The 19,081-nt window shown below is 36.2% G+C and overlaps 1 protein-coding gene across 2 annotated transcripts; it reads right to left on the bottom strand.

The window, feature by feature from the left end:
* Nucleotides 1-3,868: 3,868 nt before the first annotated feature.
* On the bottom strand, nucleotides 3,869-18,250 carry LOC105058068 (biotin carboxyl carrier protein of acetyl-CoA carboxylase, chloroplastic). Of its 2 annotated transcripts, XM_010940847.2 has the most exons (7): nucleotides 17,933-18,247; nucleotides 6,571-6,615; nucleotides 6,331-6,497; nucleotides 5,429-5,756; nucleotides 5,090-5,161; nucleotides 4,432-4,497; nucleotides 3,869-4,336 (listed from the first exon to the last, which is right to left on the bottom strand). In XM_010940847.2, exons 1-7 carry the CDS (start codon nucleotides 18,086-18,088, stop codon nucleotides 4,313-4,315), a joined length of 858 nt encoding a protein of 285 aa, XP_010939149.1. In that variant the 5' UTR covers nucleotides 18,089-18,247; the 3' UTR covers nucleotides 3,869-4,312. The 2 variants fall into 2 exon arrangements, with proteins under 2 accessions (XP_010939149.1, XP_010939150.1); XM_010940848.4 differs by lacking the exon at nucleotides 6,571-6,615 and having other exon boundaries at nucleotides 17,933-18,250.
* Nucleotides 18,251-19,081: the final 831 nt, after the last annotated feature.

The raw sequence follows: 19,081 nt of genomic DNA, 5'->3' as shown, positions 1-19,081 counted from the left end.
TGGAGGCCATGGTGAGGAGCACTCAGATTGTACTCACCAAGCTAAGATTCACTCGTATACTATGGTTATCGCAATAGGGCATGACACCATCGAGACTATCAGACAGAGCCATGGCACTAAGAGTAGTTTTGGGGATCGAGGTATTGATGTTACGGAGAAGCTTTTTGCTAGTCAATTGTCTGCGGAGATGCATCTACTCTACCACATTATGGAGAGGATACCATTCCTGAAGACTGGATGCTTCAATTTATATCTGAGAGGGATCTGATAATTATGTAGTATGTACTTCAAAGCATTCCTTTGAACTTGCGTGCATTGATGTTAACTCAGTTGAGAGAAGCAACTAGCAGGGTGAAAGCCTGCCTACCATATGGATGACTCTCACCTTGGTCTTTAGGGAGTTCAGAGTACCACTTGAGGAGGAGACTGGTTAAGTCCTCAAGCACTCAGATACCTACAACGAGCGGTCACTCCATCATATGGGCTACCGCAAGTTGGAATGTAGATGGGTTTGGAGGAACTCAGATCAAGACAGATCGAGGGACAAGGCTAGGTCAAGTGGAGCACAGTCAAAGTCAGAGTCTGAGTCTCCTCTACCAATAGCAGAAAAGCCCTAGACTCCACCTACAACACCCACAACATCAACACCTCCTGTCAAACCAGCTAGAGCTTCACGTTCTATTCAGTACTCTATTAGATTGGATGAGGATCAAATGAGAAGGATTATTGAGATGGTCCTCAATGGTCTGAGGATAAAGAGGGAGCATCAAATGACTCCTCAAGTGGACCGGTCACACATCCCCTCCATGGTACAATCAAAGCTAAGAAGTTTGAGGAGAGAGATGGCTACTTTATCTAATAGGATTGGACCCTTGGAGTAGTGAGTAGACCGGAGGAGCATGGAGACATATCTACACTGGCTCAAGAGGTGATTACCTCAGGGGGAAGATGGAGGCTAGAGTTCGGCAGATACAGATTGAGATCAGGGAGCTTGGAGCCTCTCAGCACTCAGGGATCTTCTCTCTATTAACTTCTATGGGGCACTTGGTTGAGCAGCTCTAGAGCATCAACCCTAGTATCGCTACAGCAGCAGACAAAGATCATGGTCAACCGACTTCACCTGCCAAATCATCATCCCAGCAAAGTCAATTGATCCATCGTGCTCAACCTTTTCAACCTTCTCAAACCTCCCAGCCATCCTAGCCTATCCCTAGACTACCCTTTAGGACATATACTAGGTTAGATCTTGGCTTTCCTATTCATGCCACCGGACCCTAGTAGGATCTAGAGCAAGAGAGGCAAAGCCTCATTTTCTAAAGCATACTCTCCTTCACCCATAAACCTTTCCTCAGATAAGGATTAGATTTAGGGTCTCTTAGTATCTCAAGGTAGCTTATTTTGTGTTTTACTTTATTTTGGTTTATTTTACCATATTTCAGCTATGTCTGCATGATTGTATCTTGGTTTACTACAATGAACTACTTTTTGTATGCAATACATTCACTTTGTTGATACTCATGCAAAGATACTTATTTTATGCAATGAAAAGAACTCCTTTATATATATTGTGACTTTTCTGTGAAATGTCTTTTGACTGATGACAAAATGAGAGAGAGCAGTGGAGGAATGGAGAAAAACAAAGAAGTGGTGAAGCAAATAAGTAAAAAGCAAATAATTAGTCAGCATAATATTTGGATGAAACTTTGGTGCATCATTCACTTTTGCAATGATTGCCCCAATAATTCCTAATTCTGATACAATTTTTGAAAACTTTTAGCTCTCTCTAGCTCTAATATATTAGCTCTAATATAATTTCCAACTTTCAGCTTTGATATATTATTGAGCTTTGATGCATCATTCTTGACCTATCTTTAGCTCTGAAATGTATTTGATTCAAACTCTATCACATTATTTTATGTTTTCTTAGAACATATTGATCTGATACATAGCTCTCATCTTTAGTTTCACTCTAACACAAAGTATTCAAAAGATAAAATTTATTCTAATATATATACATTAATTATATTATTTTTTTGTCCTCAAAATTTTGTTATTATCAAAAAGAAAGAGACCATTGACCTAAGGATTGATTTTGATGAATATAGAATATTTAAGTACTTATTTTATTACTAATGAGTTGTTGAAGTTCTTACCAAAAGTGTTTCACAAAGCCAAAATTATTAGGCATTTATTGAATGACAAAGATTTGGAGCCAAAGAAAGCCGAATGGTTAAAGTTACATCATGAAAAATCAAGAGGAAGGAATTAAAGATCCGACTCCTAGATTCAAAAAGTTAACTCTGGCATGTAATTGTGAAGTAGCACGAACTAAGAGTTGACTCCTACTTGACCTCAGGTTGACTCTCTGAAAAAAATAGAGAACTACATTCTATAAATCAGTCTTTAAGTCGACTCTCACTTCTATCAAGCCGACTCATAGTTTGCTTGAGTCGATCCCTATTTTCTCTCGAGTCTATTTGATTACGAATGATAGCTCTAACAGCTAGTTCTATAAAAAATCCAGAAGTGTGCAAATGATTCTAACAGCTAGTTATTATTTTCTAATGGTTAGAAATAGTTATTTTAGGTCTTTTAGAAATTTTAAAGGCTACCCAACAAAATCAAGAGTCAAGAAAGAGAGGAAAACAAAATGAAAACTCAAGAATATTTATTGAGCATTCAAGAAGAGAGCTGCAAGCTTTCAACCATCAAAAATCTTGAAGTATTCAAGTTTTTTCTGTGCATTGATTGCAAAACTTTCTCAACTCATTCTTCAAAGAGCTTCATTGATTTTCTATTTGCTCATTTGAGAGCTTTCTTTTGTGCTACTATTTATATAATTATTCTTTATAGTAAATAAATTTCAATTGGAATTGAAACTTAAAAGAAAAGCCAATCCAAGCTTAGAATTGAATTGAAACTTGTAAAAGCCTAGAGCTAGCTCAAGAGTGTGGTTTTAATTGATTTTCATAGAAAAAATCAACTGAATTTTTTGATTGTGAGCTCGAAAGAGAGTCTAGTTATAATCTTAGAAAGATTATAGTAAATTTTCAAAAATAACTTGAAAAGTAGACATAGATGCTAAGTTTGACACAACCACTATAAAGTTGGATTGTTTGAGTATGCATTCTTTTTCTTTTATTTAGTTTCTTACTTGCATCATTATTTTAATTCTTATTGCTTAGCTTCACACATCTCACTTCACATAGTTTGATAAGCATGCACAGTAAATTTTGAATTTTTTAAAAAATCCAATTCTCCCTCCTCTCCCTTGTTAGGTTGTCTCTCTAAGCAATAATGTCCGACTCACTATACCAACAACTGAGCTGATTTAGTCAACTTATCAACAATTGCCCAAGTTGCATCACTACCATTAGAGGTTTTACGTAAACTTGCCATAAAATCCATAGTAATGTGCTCCCATTTTCACTCAAGAATAGATAAAGGCGGCAATAATCCCCTCGATCTCTGGTGCTTTAGTTTCACTTGTTGGCATGTTAGACATCGAGTAAAATTATGCTATTTCTCCTTTTATATTCTTCCACCAAAAGATGTCCTTCAAATCCCTATACATCTGGGTGCTGTCACAATGTATTGCATTGTATAACTAGTATTGTGAGCTTCCTCCAAAATTTCCTTCTTCAATTCCAGAATATTAGGAACACATCACCTATATCTAAACCTCATGAACTCTTAAGTCTCGTAGGGGTCAAGCATGCTCATCCAACCCAACCTATTTGCAAGCCTAATCACAACCTATTATGATCCCAATAGGTTGCCTAGGCCCTTGAAGCATGTAGCATGACATTAAAGTTATTTTAAAAAGAAGGAAAGTAATAAACTGCTCATTTGTATTTGGATTTTTAAAAAACACATTGCACAATCATATATATTGAACATCACTATCCTGCTTATTCACTTCGTAATTCAACACTTCTATTGATGAAATTCATAGCTTAGCACTTGATTTCATGAACTGAAATGTATGTTCTAATTAAAGCGTCATCTCTAATCTAAGATGGGGAAAAAACCAGAATTACAACAATCTCCAGTCTTCTAAGTTCCAAGAAAGAACTCTATCCAAGAGAGAGGAAGTCCCTGAAAATCGCAATACAGTAGCAGGGTGCCACGGGCCAAAAGTAACAAATCCCTGCAACTTGCGCCATCTTCCTTTGCCCATCACAATAACTTATTTTCTAGATGAAATAAATGCTTGCCACCTATAGAAGACAGATGATAAATTAGACAAGTATGAAAGATAATTTGGTGAGTAAATTCTCCTGAGCTGCATTCAAAACTGATATTTCATCCTTCAGGGTTGAATTATGAGTAAGGGCTGCAAAAGATAGAGAATAAGAATTTCAGATAAGAGGGAAAGAATAAAAAGGTACAATGGTTTAGATAGGAAAGTATATGCAAAAAGAAATTCACCGTGTCAACACTAACTGCTTTTCCATCTTCTGCGAGTATCTCAACTACAGTCCCTGATTGATCAGCCTGCATGATAAAAAGGGGTCAAGGGGGTCATGTATCCAATATACTTGGATTCAATGCATGCATTTAGATCTGCATGTATTTCATGTGACTTGAATTTATTAATTTCTAGAGTTAAGACTTCTGTCCACTGCTCGAGAAGTTTTTAAGTCCATTGCTTTCACAATTGATTTAAACTCTAAATTAGGTTAGTTGTACAGGTTTTGACCTTGGTAATAGGGCAATTGCATTCACTTATGCATACTATTACTTTCATTTTCTTATGAATAATCATCTTAACACTATCCAAAACAGAAAAGAAAAAGAAAATAAATTCATATATGACTTAGGCCCATTAGTATTGTAGAAGTTCCATTTTAATGTCGCCACTGTACTAGCTGAAAATCCAGGACACCAGAGAACCATTTAAGACAGTGAGATAGATTACCTCTCTGGATAAGAGAGTTTGAGCTGAGAATGCATCTATGCAACGACCATTAAATCCAAACTATCAAAGGGCGATAATTACATCTAATTGCATTAAAATAAATAGAAATATTATGAAACTTTGCATAAGTGCAGAGATTGGATGAAGTTTTGGTGACAGGAAGATTACCTCAATCTCATTCATCAATTTCATAGCCTCAATGATGCAAACAACCTGGCCTTTTTGCACCTTGTCTCCAACCTATGTCATTGAGACAGATGGGCAATAGAATGCCAAATCATAAGTACAAAGTCCAGAAGCACTGTCACAACATTTGATGCACCATTTCCACAGCAAAAGATGTGCATCATGAAAGTAACATGCATAAGCCCAACACATTAAGTTTCTGATGCAGGCACCTATGTATGTAATATACGAATAGCATCTTAGGTGGCATACTGTGTACAAAGCAAAGTGCAGAACTAAACAAAAACTTTAGAATCCAATGAGAACCAAAAGGAGGATTACCTTCACGAATGGTGGTTCCCCAGGTGCTGGGCATCGGTAAAATGTTCCAGCCATCGGGCATTTGAGAGGAGCAAGAGATGAGATGCTCCCTCCCTTTGTTGCAGGAGGAAGAGCTGGTGCTAGGGCTGCTGGAGGTGGACTTGCAGCTGTGGGAGGTGGAGTGGCATGGGAAACCAGAGACTGAGGTGGAAGCACAGCTAGTGGAGGTTGCATCATCACAGGAGGAGCAACAGGAGCTGGCTGTGGCAGAGCTGCTTTTTTCCTTATTATAAGTTCAAAATCCTTCCGTTTTAGCTGCAACTCTGTTATATCTTTTGAATCCACTAACCTGCTCAGAGGAGAAAAGGAAAGAAATATTTAGAACTACATCTACAGAATGGTTACCATTCTCCTTGAAGTTTCAGATCATCTATAAGGAAAATCCAAGATATATATGTCCCATGCTGAAAGCCTGTCAAACTCAATTAGCAGGGGTTTCCCTGTGGTAAGCTCTCACTATGTGTGATGGATAGTCTGCTGTACATACTCATTGAAACTGGAATAATCAAGGCCATACAGGCTGGTGAGAGCTTCCCACAGTGAGTGGTGTTCCGATGCCAGGGCAAGGGTTTTATTACATTTATCACCGGTTAGAATCTGTTGTGATAGGAAGTTCCATGACTGCCATCCCTATACTAACTGAGACTACAAGTTTTCATGTCTTTCAAATTTCTAATGCTCTTTACTGGAGACTGGTAATCTCCATCCCACCCTATCCTTTTTCCTGTCCATTGTTCTTTTTCCTTCATTTATCCTATTTACAAGTATTTTTGGACTGGTCTTCAATAGTCTATTTCATGAAGAACAAGTCTTCAATTTTCTCCATTTTTAGGGAAAACAGTGAAAGAGGTTGAAATTCTTACTTAACAAGATTGGAAGCTTCAGCAATACATGCAGATATCATGGAATCTGGTGCTGCAGTTTGGCTAGCAGATTCCTTCAGAGCATCAGCTTCTTTATCTTTTGATGATAAATTTCCTGACTTGGTTGATGTCATTGCGGAAGATCTTGAAGAAACATCAACAGCAACCTGACAAGAAATTTATGGTTATAAAGGAGACTATTTTTTTTATTATATGAAATCAAATTATGATCATAGATACCTCCTGAACCTGGGCCTTTAAAATGTGGGAGTGACTCCAAGAACCCTGCAGAAGAATCAGAAATATCTAGTAATATACTAAAAGCAGAAAGAGGAAAAGTTTCAACAAAGAACTTTCGGGTTGCAACCTAAAAGGATTTTCATGGTCTTTTACATGGGGTTGCATAGAGTGCAAATTTATTATTTTAGGATTTTTTTTTCGTTGTTCTTATCACTAGGCAAGTGAATGAAGAGTCATAGTTCTCTAGGAGCCCATTTTGGGAGTACTAGTGCAGTCTACAGTTATAAAAAGAGAGGAATTTACTGATATGTTTCAGTCTTTGCAGACATTAATAATATTCTCTAGTTTTCTTCTCCAGCCCTCCATCTTCTTCCAGTTTGCCCTTATTGATTCAGGATTGATTTATAGCCTCCTGGAGCATCATTCTGTTCCTTTTGCTGAAATGATCAGCAGAACATACAGAAAATCGCAGCTAAAATTTATTTTTCTGATCTAGGTTTTGTGTAATGTTCCGTCAAGGATGATACGGCATGAAGTTTATGAGACTGCAATAGCAGTATAAATGTCCAATAGCAATGTAGCATTTGTATTTTAATTGGTCTTTTGCCCATGATCATCATAAGGGTTTTGCATTACTAATGAAGTACCCAAAAAAAATGTACTTGACATGCATCCACCCATTATTTCCATATTCAAGAAACACAACCACAAAAAAGAAATAAGCCCAACCATCAAACAGAAAATACATATCCTCATCACATACCTTTATAGCATATTCTTCCTACCAAATCATATTAACATATTGAGATTGTGGAGCAATCTTATCATATGTTTCTACACACATTCAACAATATTTGATTAAGCCACAGTAGAATCACTAGTAAAAAGAGAAGAAGAGGCAAAAGTGTGCAAACAATGGACTGAACAGAAAAACCGGATGCAACCACATGCAAGTGTAGCTGAATGTAGATATTGGCTTTGATAATGCAACTGACAAGTCCCAAGTTGCTGGTTTGTGTACATTCAGAATTAGCTGGCTAATGTGAAAGACTAAAATGCAAGCTTTTTCTCACAGTAGCAACCCCCACATAGCAAGTGAGTTTCTTAGAATATCAGCACATATTCTAGTCACATTTTTTTAGTGATTTGAGATATAGCCCTTGATCATGAATTTAAATTCCTTCTTTCCACCTCCCCCTCTTTGCATCAAAATTGCACTCCCATGAATCTCAATCCAAAACTCCTACTTAGTCCTATCACAGCAATTCCTGAAGCATTAGCTATATCAAGTGAGATTAATTTACAACATGGAACCATCATCATTTTTTCCTTCTTCTGCTAAACAAAAGTCCTATTCATTAAAATCCTTAGGGAAATATATGTGCCATAACAGCTCCAGTTGGGGAGCTTAACTCATAAGGAAGATAATTCAATATCAGACCAAGTGTACAAGACATAGTACAACACCTTAGTTTGCAAACCAATGAGCTACTCAATAAGGCTCTCTAAGTGTGTGATCAAAAGCATAATCTCTAAAGAATCATCAATCAATTGATCCCCCGACAAGTCAAAGTAACATTAGTTACTTCTGAACCACCAAAACAATTAATTTATCATTTTAGCCCTTCTTATCAAACTTTGAGTCCTTTCTTATCAAACTTTGAGTCATTGTATCCACAAAAAACATTGATCTTGTAATGCAAAACTTTCAAATTCAATATTGTTAACTTTTATATAAAGTTACATGAATATTAATCATTCATGAAGGCCTTGTTTGCCAAAGCACTTTCTGACCCTCCAAAAGTACTTTTGAATAGTATAGTAGTGTTTTGTAAAAAATTGAAAAACTGTTTCGGCTTTGATAAAAAGTTGAAAAAGTCTACTTGGGAAAGCCCATTTTAGAGCTTCTCTCCAAGAGTGCTTTATGAATAATGTTAGGGAGCTATTTTGATTTAAATGAAATTTTTTTAATGACTAAAATGTCCACCAACAAATCTCATAATTACATCTTATATCATATCATATTATATTATTATATTATATATATAATATAATAATAAATTAATATTATGATATATTATAAAATATAATATAATCTATTATCGTAATATATTATAAAAATACAATCTAATATAATAACTTTTAATAATAATATAATATTACTATGTTATAATTATATAATATAATCTATTATATTATAAGCTATCACTATATTAGATTATAATCCATTATATATAATATTATATTATATTATTATATTACATTCTATGATAACAATATTATACAATATAATAATATTTTAAAAAATATCATAATATTTATATTATAAATATATAATATAATCTATTATAGTATTATTATATTATAATAATAATACAATGTCATATAATCATATTTTAATAATAATATAACATAAAGCATTATATTATAATCTATTATTAGATTAGGTTATAATCCATTATAATTATAGTGAAATTATATTGTATTACAATATTATATTATATTATATTATAGTATAGTATAATATTTTACTATACTATATTATATTATATTAATATTCTAATATATAATATAATATTATATTATATTATTCTTCATTGTATAATATGAATCAAGATCTTTTGTTGTCATTTTTTCATACCAAAAGTACTTTTATTTTAGTCATCAAATATATGTTGAAAGTTCCAAAGTACTTTATAAATGTGATTACCAAATAATAAATATTTTTTTGTAAAAACTCTATTTCCAAAAGCTTTACTTCTCAAAAGTTCTACTTCCAAAGTTTCAAAAGCTCTATTGCCAACAGCAATCCCAAATATGGCCTAAGATCCTGTTTGGCTTAAGCTTTTAGAATGCCAGAAAGTATTTTCTGATCTTCCAAAAATATTTTTGGATGGTACAGTGGTATTTGGTAAAAATTGGGGAAACTGTTTTGACTTTGCTAGAAAGTTAAAAATGTCTACTTAGAAAAAACTCCATTGATGAAAAATAAGTCAGATAGTTTCTTAGATTTAGCTAGATATTTTCAGCAAATATTTCCTTAGGTTATTCTAGAATTTCTCAGTCAAATTTTCAGGTTCTCCTAAGAGTCATTTAGTCTATCCAAAGCCTGTTTTAATTAGGCTGCATTTACTAGTTAAGAGTCTAGTTCCAAGTTCATTTATTAGTCAAAAGTTTGGTCCAAGTGTCTGTAACTATCTAAAAACTTCTAAGAGTCTATATAAGGTTAGGCTGCATTTACTAGTTAAGAGTCGAGTTCCAAGGTCATTTATTAGTCAAAAGTCTGGTCCAAGGGTCTGTAACTATCCAGAAACTTCTAAGAGTCTATATAAGGTCCATTGTATGCATTTTTTTGATCAATGAAAAAATATTTACAGAGTCTGAAATTATTTAGTACTTTTTCAGAGTTGTTTACTAAGTTTTTCGGATTTGATCTTATCTAAGGTCTATCCAAGAAGGTGGACTCTCTTATCTAAGGTCTATCCAAGAAGGTGGACTCCTCCCACACTTCATCCCCCTTCAAATTCTCACCCATTTCCCCTTTATTTTCTGTTAATTAAATCCTGGGCTGCATTGATTTGGTATCAGAGCAAGGTTGCTGTCAATAATTGTGCTCTAACGGCCACTAGAAGTGGAACAGGATACTACGGGAGGATCATGGATCGCCAAAGAGATGACTTACTTTTACAAATTACTCAACAACTCCAAGATCTCTCTAATCATGTGACTAACCTGGAGACAGAAAGGGCAGCAGCTCCAGAAAATCCAAACCTGAGGCTGACAATGGAAATCATGAAGATGGTCAAGAGGTAGAAGCCGGCGATGCAGGTGCACCAAGAAGAATTGTGCATCAACATCCACCCCAACATAGTCAACCTCAGCCAGTTGTTGAGAGGGGGCTGGTCGGGAACTATCGACAGATATTCCAGCAACACAAGGCTTATGATGATATTAACAAGAAGGTTAAGATTGATGTTCTAGATTTTTCTAGGAAGCTTGACCCTCATTCGTTCATTGATTGGATAATGGTGATGGAAGACTACTTTGATTGGTACGAGATGTCCGAAGATCGAAAGGTTAGATTTGCGAAAATAGATGCAAGCACATATGTGGTGGCGTAACATTGAGAAGCGGCTCAATAGACTTGGGCAGCCTCCTATAATTCATTGGGAGGAAATGAAGCTCAAGTAAAAAGAGAAGTGTCTTCCTCTTGATTATGAGGACTCAATTTATTAAGAATTATTGCAGTTACGGCAAGGAGCAATGACAGCTGAAGAAGACACGGACAAGTTCAATGATTTAATCGTTCGGTACCATGTTGATGAAGATGATCGTCAACTTTTATCTCAATATAAGATGGGGTTACATGCAGAAATTAAGCAGGAGCTAATGACGGTGCACCTCTTTAGTGTTGATGAAGCTTATCAAATGGCTCTTAAAATTGAAGAACAGCTGAGGCAGACACACCAGAAGGTCTATAGCTCAATTAGGGGGCCTTGCTGCCAAAAAGCCTAATCCAGGAACTCAACAGGCTGCAGTCAAAGTAGATTTTAGCAAAAATTTTCCTGGAACTTCAGATTTTGGAGGAAAAATTATTGCAGAAACTTCCAGCAAACAGAGAAGACAAATTGAGTGTTATTAGTGTGGAGGAAAGGGCCATTTTGCAAAATTATGTCCAAGCAAGAATCTAACCTTCTGTGGAGAGGAAGAGGCTGCTAATATTCTAGAAGAAAATGACATAGTGCAAACCCTTGAAGAACAAGAAGATGACATTGATGAAGTTGTAGGAGTAAAACAAATGTCAATGGTGATGCGGTGACTCTTAATAGCACCATAAGAAGCACGTGAAGACCATTGGTTTCACATCAGTATATTTCACACCAACGTTGAATGTGGTGATCAAGTTGTGAAGCTCATCATTGATGGAGGTATCTGTGCAAATATTGTTTCACAAGCACTTGTTGACAAACTCAAGCTAAAGCCCCAACAACATCCGGAACCCTACAAAGTTGCTTGGATCAATTACACCTCCCTTCCGGTTACAAAGCAATGTTTGATAACATTTTCAATTGGGGATCGATATAAAGAAATAGTATGGTGTGATGTCATTCCGATGCAGGTTGCTCATATTCTATTAGAAAGGCCAGGGCAATATGATAGGAAAGTGCTACATGATGGGGAAGCGAATACTTACACCTTGTACCTGGGCAGGAAGATCAGGTTGATGCCTATGAAAGATGGAAGAGTCCAACCTGAAGCAATCAGCTGAAAAGAGAGAAGCAAAGGCGCCATCCATGAAGAGGTTCGAAGGAAAGGGCAGGAAGGAAGGTCTTACTTATGCATTTGTTGTAATGGAAAAATAGGAGAGTAATCAACATCAACTACCTAATTCAGATTCTGATATTCAGCAAATATTATCAGAATTTGTTGACTTAATTCCTGAGGAGTTGCCACAAGAACTCCTCCCAATGCGTGAAATTCAACATGCAATTGATCTTGTACGTGGAGCTTCACTTCCAAACTTGTCGGCCTATTGAATGGGCCGGACTGAACATGAAGAATTAAGAAGGCAAGTTGAAGATCTTCTTTCTTAGAGTTTCATCAAAGAAAGCCTCAGCTCCTATGCTGTTCCAGCATTATTGATGCCAAAAAAAGATGGATCTTGGAGGATGTGCATCGATAGTCGAGCCATAAATAAAATAACCATCAAGTATGAGTTTCCTATACCTAGGACTTGATGATATGCTCAACTTAATGGCTGGAGCAAAAGTGTTTTCAAATATTGACCTGAGGAGTGGTTATCATCAAATCAAAACAATCCAAATTACGAATGAAAAACAGTTTTCAAGACAAAAGAGTTTTTACAAATGATTGGTGATGCCATTTGGGCTTACCAATGCACCAAGCATCTTCATGAGGGTAATGATGCAACTCCTATGGCCCTATATCGGGAGATTTGTGGCAGTGTACTTCGATGATATATTGCAGGATTTTCTGTACCGTGCCGAACCGGCTGGTACACCCCATACCGTATCGAACCGGTGGAGAACCGGCACGGTTCGGCTGGTTCAATTGATATACCGGAGGAGGGAGGGAAAAAGAGGGAAAGTGAGAATGAGAGAGAGAGAGGAGGAGAGAGAGGGAGGCAGGAGCTGTCGGAGGCCGGCGATGGCCCGTTGCGATCGTCGGAGGGCTGTGGAGTGCGGGCGATCGTCGGAGGGCCGTGGAAGCATCTGTGGCTCAACCATCACCCAATAGGACTTTGAAACGAGCAAGAAAGAGAGAAAGAGGGAGGAGATCACCGAAGATGGGAGGATGGGACGACAGAGAGGCCGTCGGTGGACTCTAGGTGGCCACCGTGGCCATCGAGCGGCGAAAGCAGTGTGGGCGGCATCGCGGTAGCGGAACAGGGACTGTCGCCTCTATTTACGCGTGGTCCTTTTTTAAAAACGAATATCAACAGTGAAACCGACAAACTATTTGCCAGCTTCACTGTTTAAAATATTTTTTTAAAAAAAATAAAATCAATGAAGTCAGCAACTGGACTGCCGGCTTCGTTTTTTTTGAACTTTTTTTAAAAAACTACTAAACAGTGAAGCCGACAAACCATTTGCCAGCTTTAAATTTTTGTTTTTTAAAAAAACCCATGAAACAGGGGCGACACCCCTATTTCACATCTGCGGCACCGCGCATGTGGACTGCGCCGTCCGACGGCCACGGCAGCTAGCCGAAGGCCGTCCGACGGCCCCACCGACATCTTCCCCTCCCTCTTTTTCTTTCTTCCTCCCTCTCTCTCTATTTCTCTCTCTTTCTCTCTTTTTCTTCTCCCGATTTGGGTCTCTTGCCTTCGTCAATTCGTGTCGGTTCGGTACGGTACATAACCATACCGTATCGTACCACCGGCCGACTGATACAGCTATCGGTACCAGTTTCGAAAACCTTGATATACTGATTCACAGCAGCAATAAAGAGCAACACTTGACACCTCAAAAAGGTTTTGATGACTTTACAGGTGGAGAAGTTCTATATCAATTTGAAAAAGTGTGCATTCTTAGCTGATTGTGTCAACTTCTTGGGATTTATTATTTCTTTTGAAGGCATTAAGGCTGATCCTCAAAAGATGAAGGCTATTCTTGATTGGCCTACACCAACTAGCTTACGTGAAGTAAAAAGCTTCCATGCATTAGCTACTCTTTATCGGCATTTCATTCGCAATTTTAGTTCCATCATGGCACCAATTACAGAATGCCTCAAGAAAAGAAATTTTGTGTGGACGAGGGCAGCTGATCAGGCTTTTCAAGAAATAAAGATGAAGATGATAGAAACACCTGTCTTAAAAATTTCAGATTTTGATAAGATATTCGAGCTCACTTGTGATGAATCACATGTAGGCATTGGTGTAGTCCTTAGCCAACCAGGGCATCCTGTTGCTTATTATAGTGAGAGACTCAATGAAGCAAAGAAGAAATACTCGACTTATGACCTTGAGTTCTACACTATAGTCCAAGCTGTCAAGCACCGGAAGCATTATTTATCTTACAAGGAATTCATCTTCTATTCCGACCATGAGGCATTGAAGTATCTTAATTTCCAGAGGCACCTAAGCTCCAATCATGCCAAGTGGAGTGGTTATTTGCAACAATTTTCCTATGTGATCAAACATTGTTCAGGTGCTGAAAATAAGGCGGCAGATGCTCTCAGTCGGAAGGCAACCTTGCTGCCTATTATGTCTATCAAAGTGGCTGATTTTGAAGAGTTAAAAAATAAGCATACAAGTGATCCCTATTTTGGGACAATTTATACAGATTTGCAGGAAAACATGGCTGCTACTCATCCTCATTTCAGTTTGAGGAATGGTTATCTTTTCTATGGTAACCGATTATGCTTGCCAAATACTTCAATTCGTGATTTTGTCATTTGGGAGTAACATTCAGGAGGACTAGCCGGACGCTTTGGATGTGACAAGACAATATCCTTGGTGGAGGATAGATTGTATTGGCCACAGCTAAGGCATGATGTTGAAAAGCAAAAGATTATTCGGCAATATCGTGTTTGTCAAGTTTCAAAGGGTCACAAGCAGAACTCAGGGTTGTACACACCTCTTCCAGTGCCTCAAGTACCATGGGAAGATTTATTTATGGACTTTGTTTTAGGACTTCCTAAAACACCTAGAGGATATGACTCAATCTTTATCGTGGTGGATCAATTTTCAAAAATAGCTCATTTTATTCCCTGTTGGAAGACATCGGACGCATCAAAAATTGCCCAAATCTTCTTTCACGAAGTAGTGAGGTTACATGGTCTTCCTAAGACCATAGTTTCTAATAGAGATGTTAAATTTGTAAGCTACTTATGGAAGACCCTATGGAAACTTATGGGTACACAGCCGAAGTTTTTTGGTGCCTACCATCCACAAACTGATGGTCAAACGGAGGTCATCAATCGCAGTTTGGGCAATCTTTTCCGCTGCCTTGTGGACAAAAACATGAAATCATGGGATCTGATCTTGCCAACAGCAGAATTTGCTTACAATAGTAGTGTTAACAGAAGTAAACCGTCTCCTTTCAAGATTGTCACAGGTTTAAAGCCCCGGCAACCTGTCAACCTTGTTTCATTACCTATTGAAGGCCAGACCAGTCAAGAAGCTGAGGATTTTGGTAAGCATATCCATAAGATTCATGAAGAAGAGAGAAAAAAAATTGCTGCCAGTAATGAGCAATACAAGTCTGATGCAGACAAGCACAGGAGAATTGTAGAGTTTCAAGTAGGAGATAAAGTGCTTGTCGCTTCAGGCCAGAACGCTTTCCAAAGAGGACATTCCAGAAGCTTCATTCAAGAAGAGCAGGCCCTTTCAAAGTGCTAAAGCAACTTGAAGAAAATGCTTATTTACTTAAACTGTCCGAAGAGCTTAGTATCAGCCCAATTTTTAATGTTGAGGATCTTAGTCCTCATTATGGTGATAATGAGGAAGCTCCATCAAACATATCAACTCCAAGACTTCCAAAGTTGCCAAAGAACATGGATGCCATTGAAGATGTTCTTGATCAATAGATTGTCTCCACTAGAAATGGGAGATACAAGAAGTTTCTTGTCAAATGGAAAGGAAAGCCAATTTCTGAGAGTACTTGGATTACTGCTTCAGATTTTCAGTGCTGTGACCAAGAACTTTTTGATCAATATCAACCTTTTCACTTGTTGAAGATGAGTTCTTTCCAACAGGGGGAGCATTGATGGAAAATAAGTCAGATAATTTCTCGAATTCAGCTAGATATTTTCAGCAAATATTTACTTAGATTATTCTAAAATTTCTTGGTCAAATTTTTAGGTTCTCCTAAGAGTCATTTTGTCTTTCCAGAGTCTGTTTGTCTTTCCAGAGTCTGTTTTTATTAGGCTGCATTTACTAGTTAAGAGTCTAGTTCCAAGATTATTTATTAGTCAAAATTCTGGTCTAAGGGTCTATAACTGTCCAGAAACTTCTAAGAGTCCATATAAGGTTAGGCTGCATTTACTAGTTAAGTGTCTAGTTCTAAGATCATTTATTAGTCAAAGGTCTGGTCCAAGGGTCTGTAACTATCCAGAAACTTCTAAGAGTCTATATAAGGTCCATTGTATGCATTCCTAGATCAGTGAAAAAATATTTACAGAGTCTGAAATTATCTAGTGCTTTTCCAGAGTTATTTACTAAGTTTTGCAGATTTGATCTTATCCAAGGTCTATCCAAGGAGGTGGACTCCTCTCACACTTCATCCCCCTTCAAATTCTCATCCATTTCCCTTTATTTTCTGTTAGCCCTGGCTGCATCATCCATTTTGGAGCTTCTCCCCAAAAGTACTTTTTGCCCAATGTCAAGAAGCTACTTTGACTTAAACGAAAATTTTTCAATGACCAAAATATCCACCAACAAATCTCACAATAACATCTTATATTATACCATATCATATTATTATAGTATTAATACAATATCATCTAATATAATAATAAATTAATATTATGATATATTATATACATATAATATAATCTATTATAATATTATTATATTATAAAAATATAATACAATATAATAATATTTCAATAATGATATAATATTATTATATTATAATAATATAATACAATCTTTTATGTTATAATCTATTATTAGATTAGATTATAATCCATTATATTATATACATTATAATTTTAACAATATTATATTATGGTATAATCTCATATTATGTTATACTCCAATATTACATTACATTATACGATGCAATATAATAATATTTTAAAATATAATAATACTTAGATTATAAACATATAATATAAAATCTATTATAATAATATTATATTATTAATCTAACGAAATAATATAATAATAATAATATATTATTATTATATTATAATAATAATATAATATTATTATATTATAATAATAAAATATAATCTGTTATATTAGAATCTATTATTAGATTAGATTATAATTTATTATATTATATTACATTATATATCGCATTATAATCATACAATATTGTTATAGGATAATATTATATTATATTATATGATAATAATATTATATAATATAATAATATTTTAATATATAATGATATATAATATTATATTGTATTATTCTCCGTAGTTTTTTATTGTTATTTTATCATACTAAAAATATTTTTTATTTTAATTACTAAACATATATTAAAATTTCAAAACACTTCATAAATATAGTTACCAAACAGCAAACAGCTTTTTATAAAAATTCTACTTTCAAAAGCTCTACATCTCCAAACCTCTACTTTCAAAAGCTACCAAAGCTCTATTGCCAACAGATTTTCTTTTCTAAAACTCTCAAAACAGATTTTTGCTAAGTCCTATTTCCTGCACTCACCCAAAATCGTTAAGAAAATGATTTTCCCACGAAAATTAAAAAACTAAAAGTTCAAAGAAGAGGGAAAAACTAACTTTTTTTAATCCAATTTAGCAGATACAATCAGACGCATCTCATTTTGCACAAACTAACTTCAAAGATTAAGCATCAGTTTCCTTCAAATGTCTAAGAATTCAGAATTCAAATCAACTCAAGTTATTGAGCGAAGCAAATGGCGTAAACTATAAGTCAGCAATGATTACTCCACAACTCTCAAATCAATCGCAGAAGATTTTCCTCCGCCCTTCAGTAAATGGCACAGTCACCGAGTATTCAGAAATCTTTATCAAAAAAAGAAAGAAAGAAAGAAAATACACTAATAATCTCTGAAGAATAAATAGCTCAAAATCCACGAGACCATCGCCAAATCCAATCTTTCATTCATTTTTCTAAACAATAGCACCCAAACAACAGCCCAATACAATGGAGCAAAAACCAAAGTAAGCGGGACAAAGAACTGACCTTTAGCAACGGAAACCGGGCGGATCCTGCGACCAGAGGATTCCCGGGCTTCGAAGGCGAGACCACTGGGATGGGCAGTTGCTGCGGATTCCGACCCAACGCGGCATGCAAAGAGACCACAAAGCACTTTGGGCAGGGAACAGAGATTGACGCCATAGCACTGGAGCTCTGAGATTGAAGAAGAGGGGCAGCCCAAAGGGAATGGAACGGAGAGAGCCGAAAACCCTAGCTCTCGAGAACAAAGTGAGATCGAAAGAAGAGATTAGGAAGGAGGGAGTTAAGAAAGCAGAAGATGGCGGAAAGAACGAAGAAGAGCAGAGGGTGGGTGATGAAATCTCCGCCCTCCGTTCGATGGAACCTAGAGCGATGGGGGACGTGGGACCCGCTTGCCTTGCGCTTTCCGCCCATTTTTTAGCTGTCAAGAGCGGCGCGTGCGTCGGACGATGAAACGTGAGAACATGGAGTTTGGACGGTTCTGGACCGTCCTATCAGTTTCTCGGCAGCCGTCCGATGATAGGCGATGGGAATTATTATGGGACCATTTCTAAAGCTGATGGGAGTAAATAGTTGGGAATTTGGAAAACTGGACGATGGCGTTTGGTGGCCTACCCGAACACCCAAGGAGCCCGCGGATGGTAAAGAGGCAGACTATATTTATCACAGAGGAAAATAGATGATTTTCCTGACTATTAATTAGGGTAAAACATTAGCTTAATTATTAATTATTAAAATAATGCATTGTTTAAAAAAAAAGAAAAATATAGCGACACTTCTTTAATTTTTCATGAAAAATACTTGCAATCCAAAACTTCTAATTTTTTTAATTAAATCTCAAACTTAATTTTTAGTTACAATGCAGCCTAGTTGCTCATCTCCGTTAGGTTCTGTAAATATATGATTGTCATATAATATAAATTCAGTTATCATATTCCATTAAAATACAATTTCTTTCTTGATTAGAAGAGATTTTTGGTGGAAATGGAAGAAGATCATGTAATGATTATATGATTCCTCCATGTTCGTTCTTTCTTTCTAAATAGGAGTTTTTCTGATCTAACAGAGTTCAGTGAAGATAGAGAGAGGAGGAGAGAGTAGAGAGATAGGCCTGATCTAATTAAGTCTTGTAAAGATAGAGAAAAATGGATCAGA

This window comes from Elaeis guineensis, chromosome 15 (assembly GCF_000442705.2).
Source record: "Elaeis guineensis isolate ETL-2024a chromosome 15, EG11, whole genome shotgun sequence".
Taxonomy (NCBI): domain Eukaryota; kingdom Viridiplantae; phylum Streptophyta; class Magnoliopsida; order Arecales; family Arecaceae; genus Elaeis; species Elaeis guineensis.
This window is presented reverse-complemented; position numbering and strand designations above follow the sequence as displayed.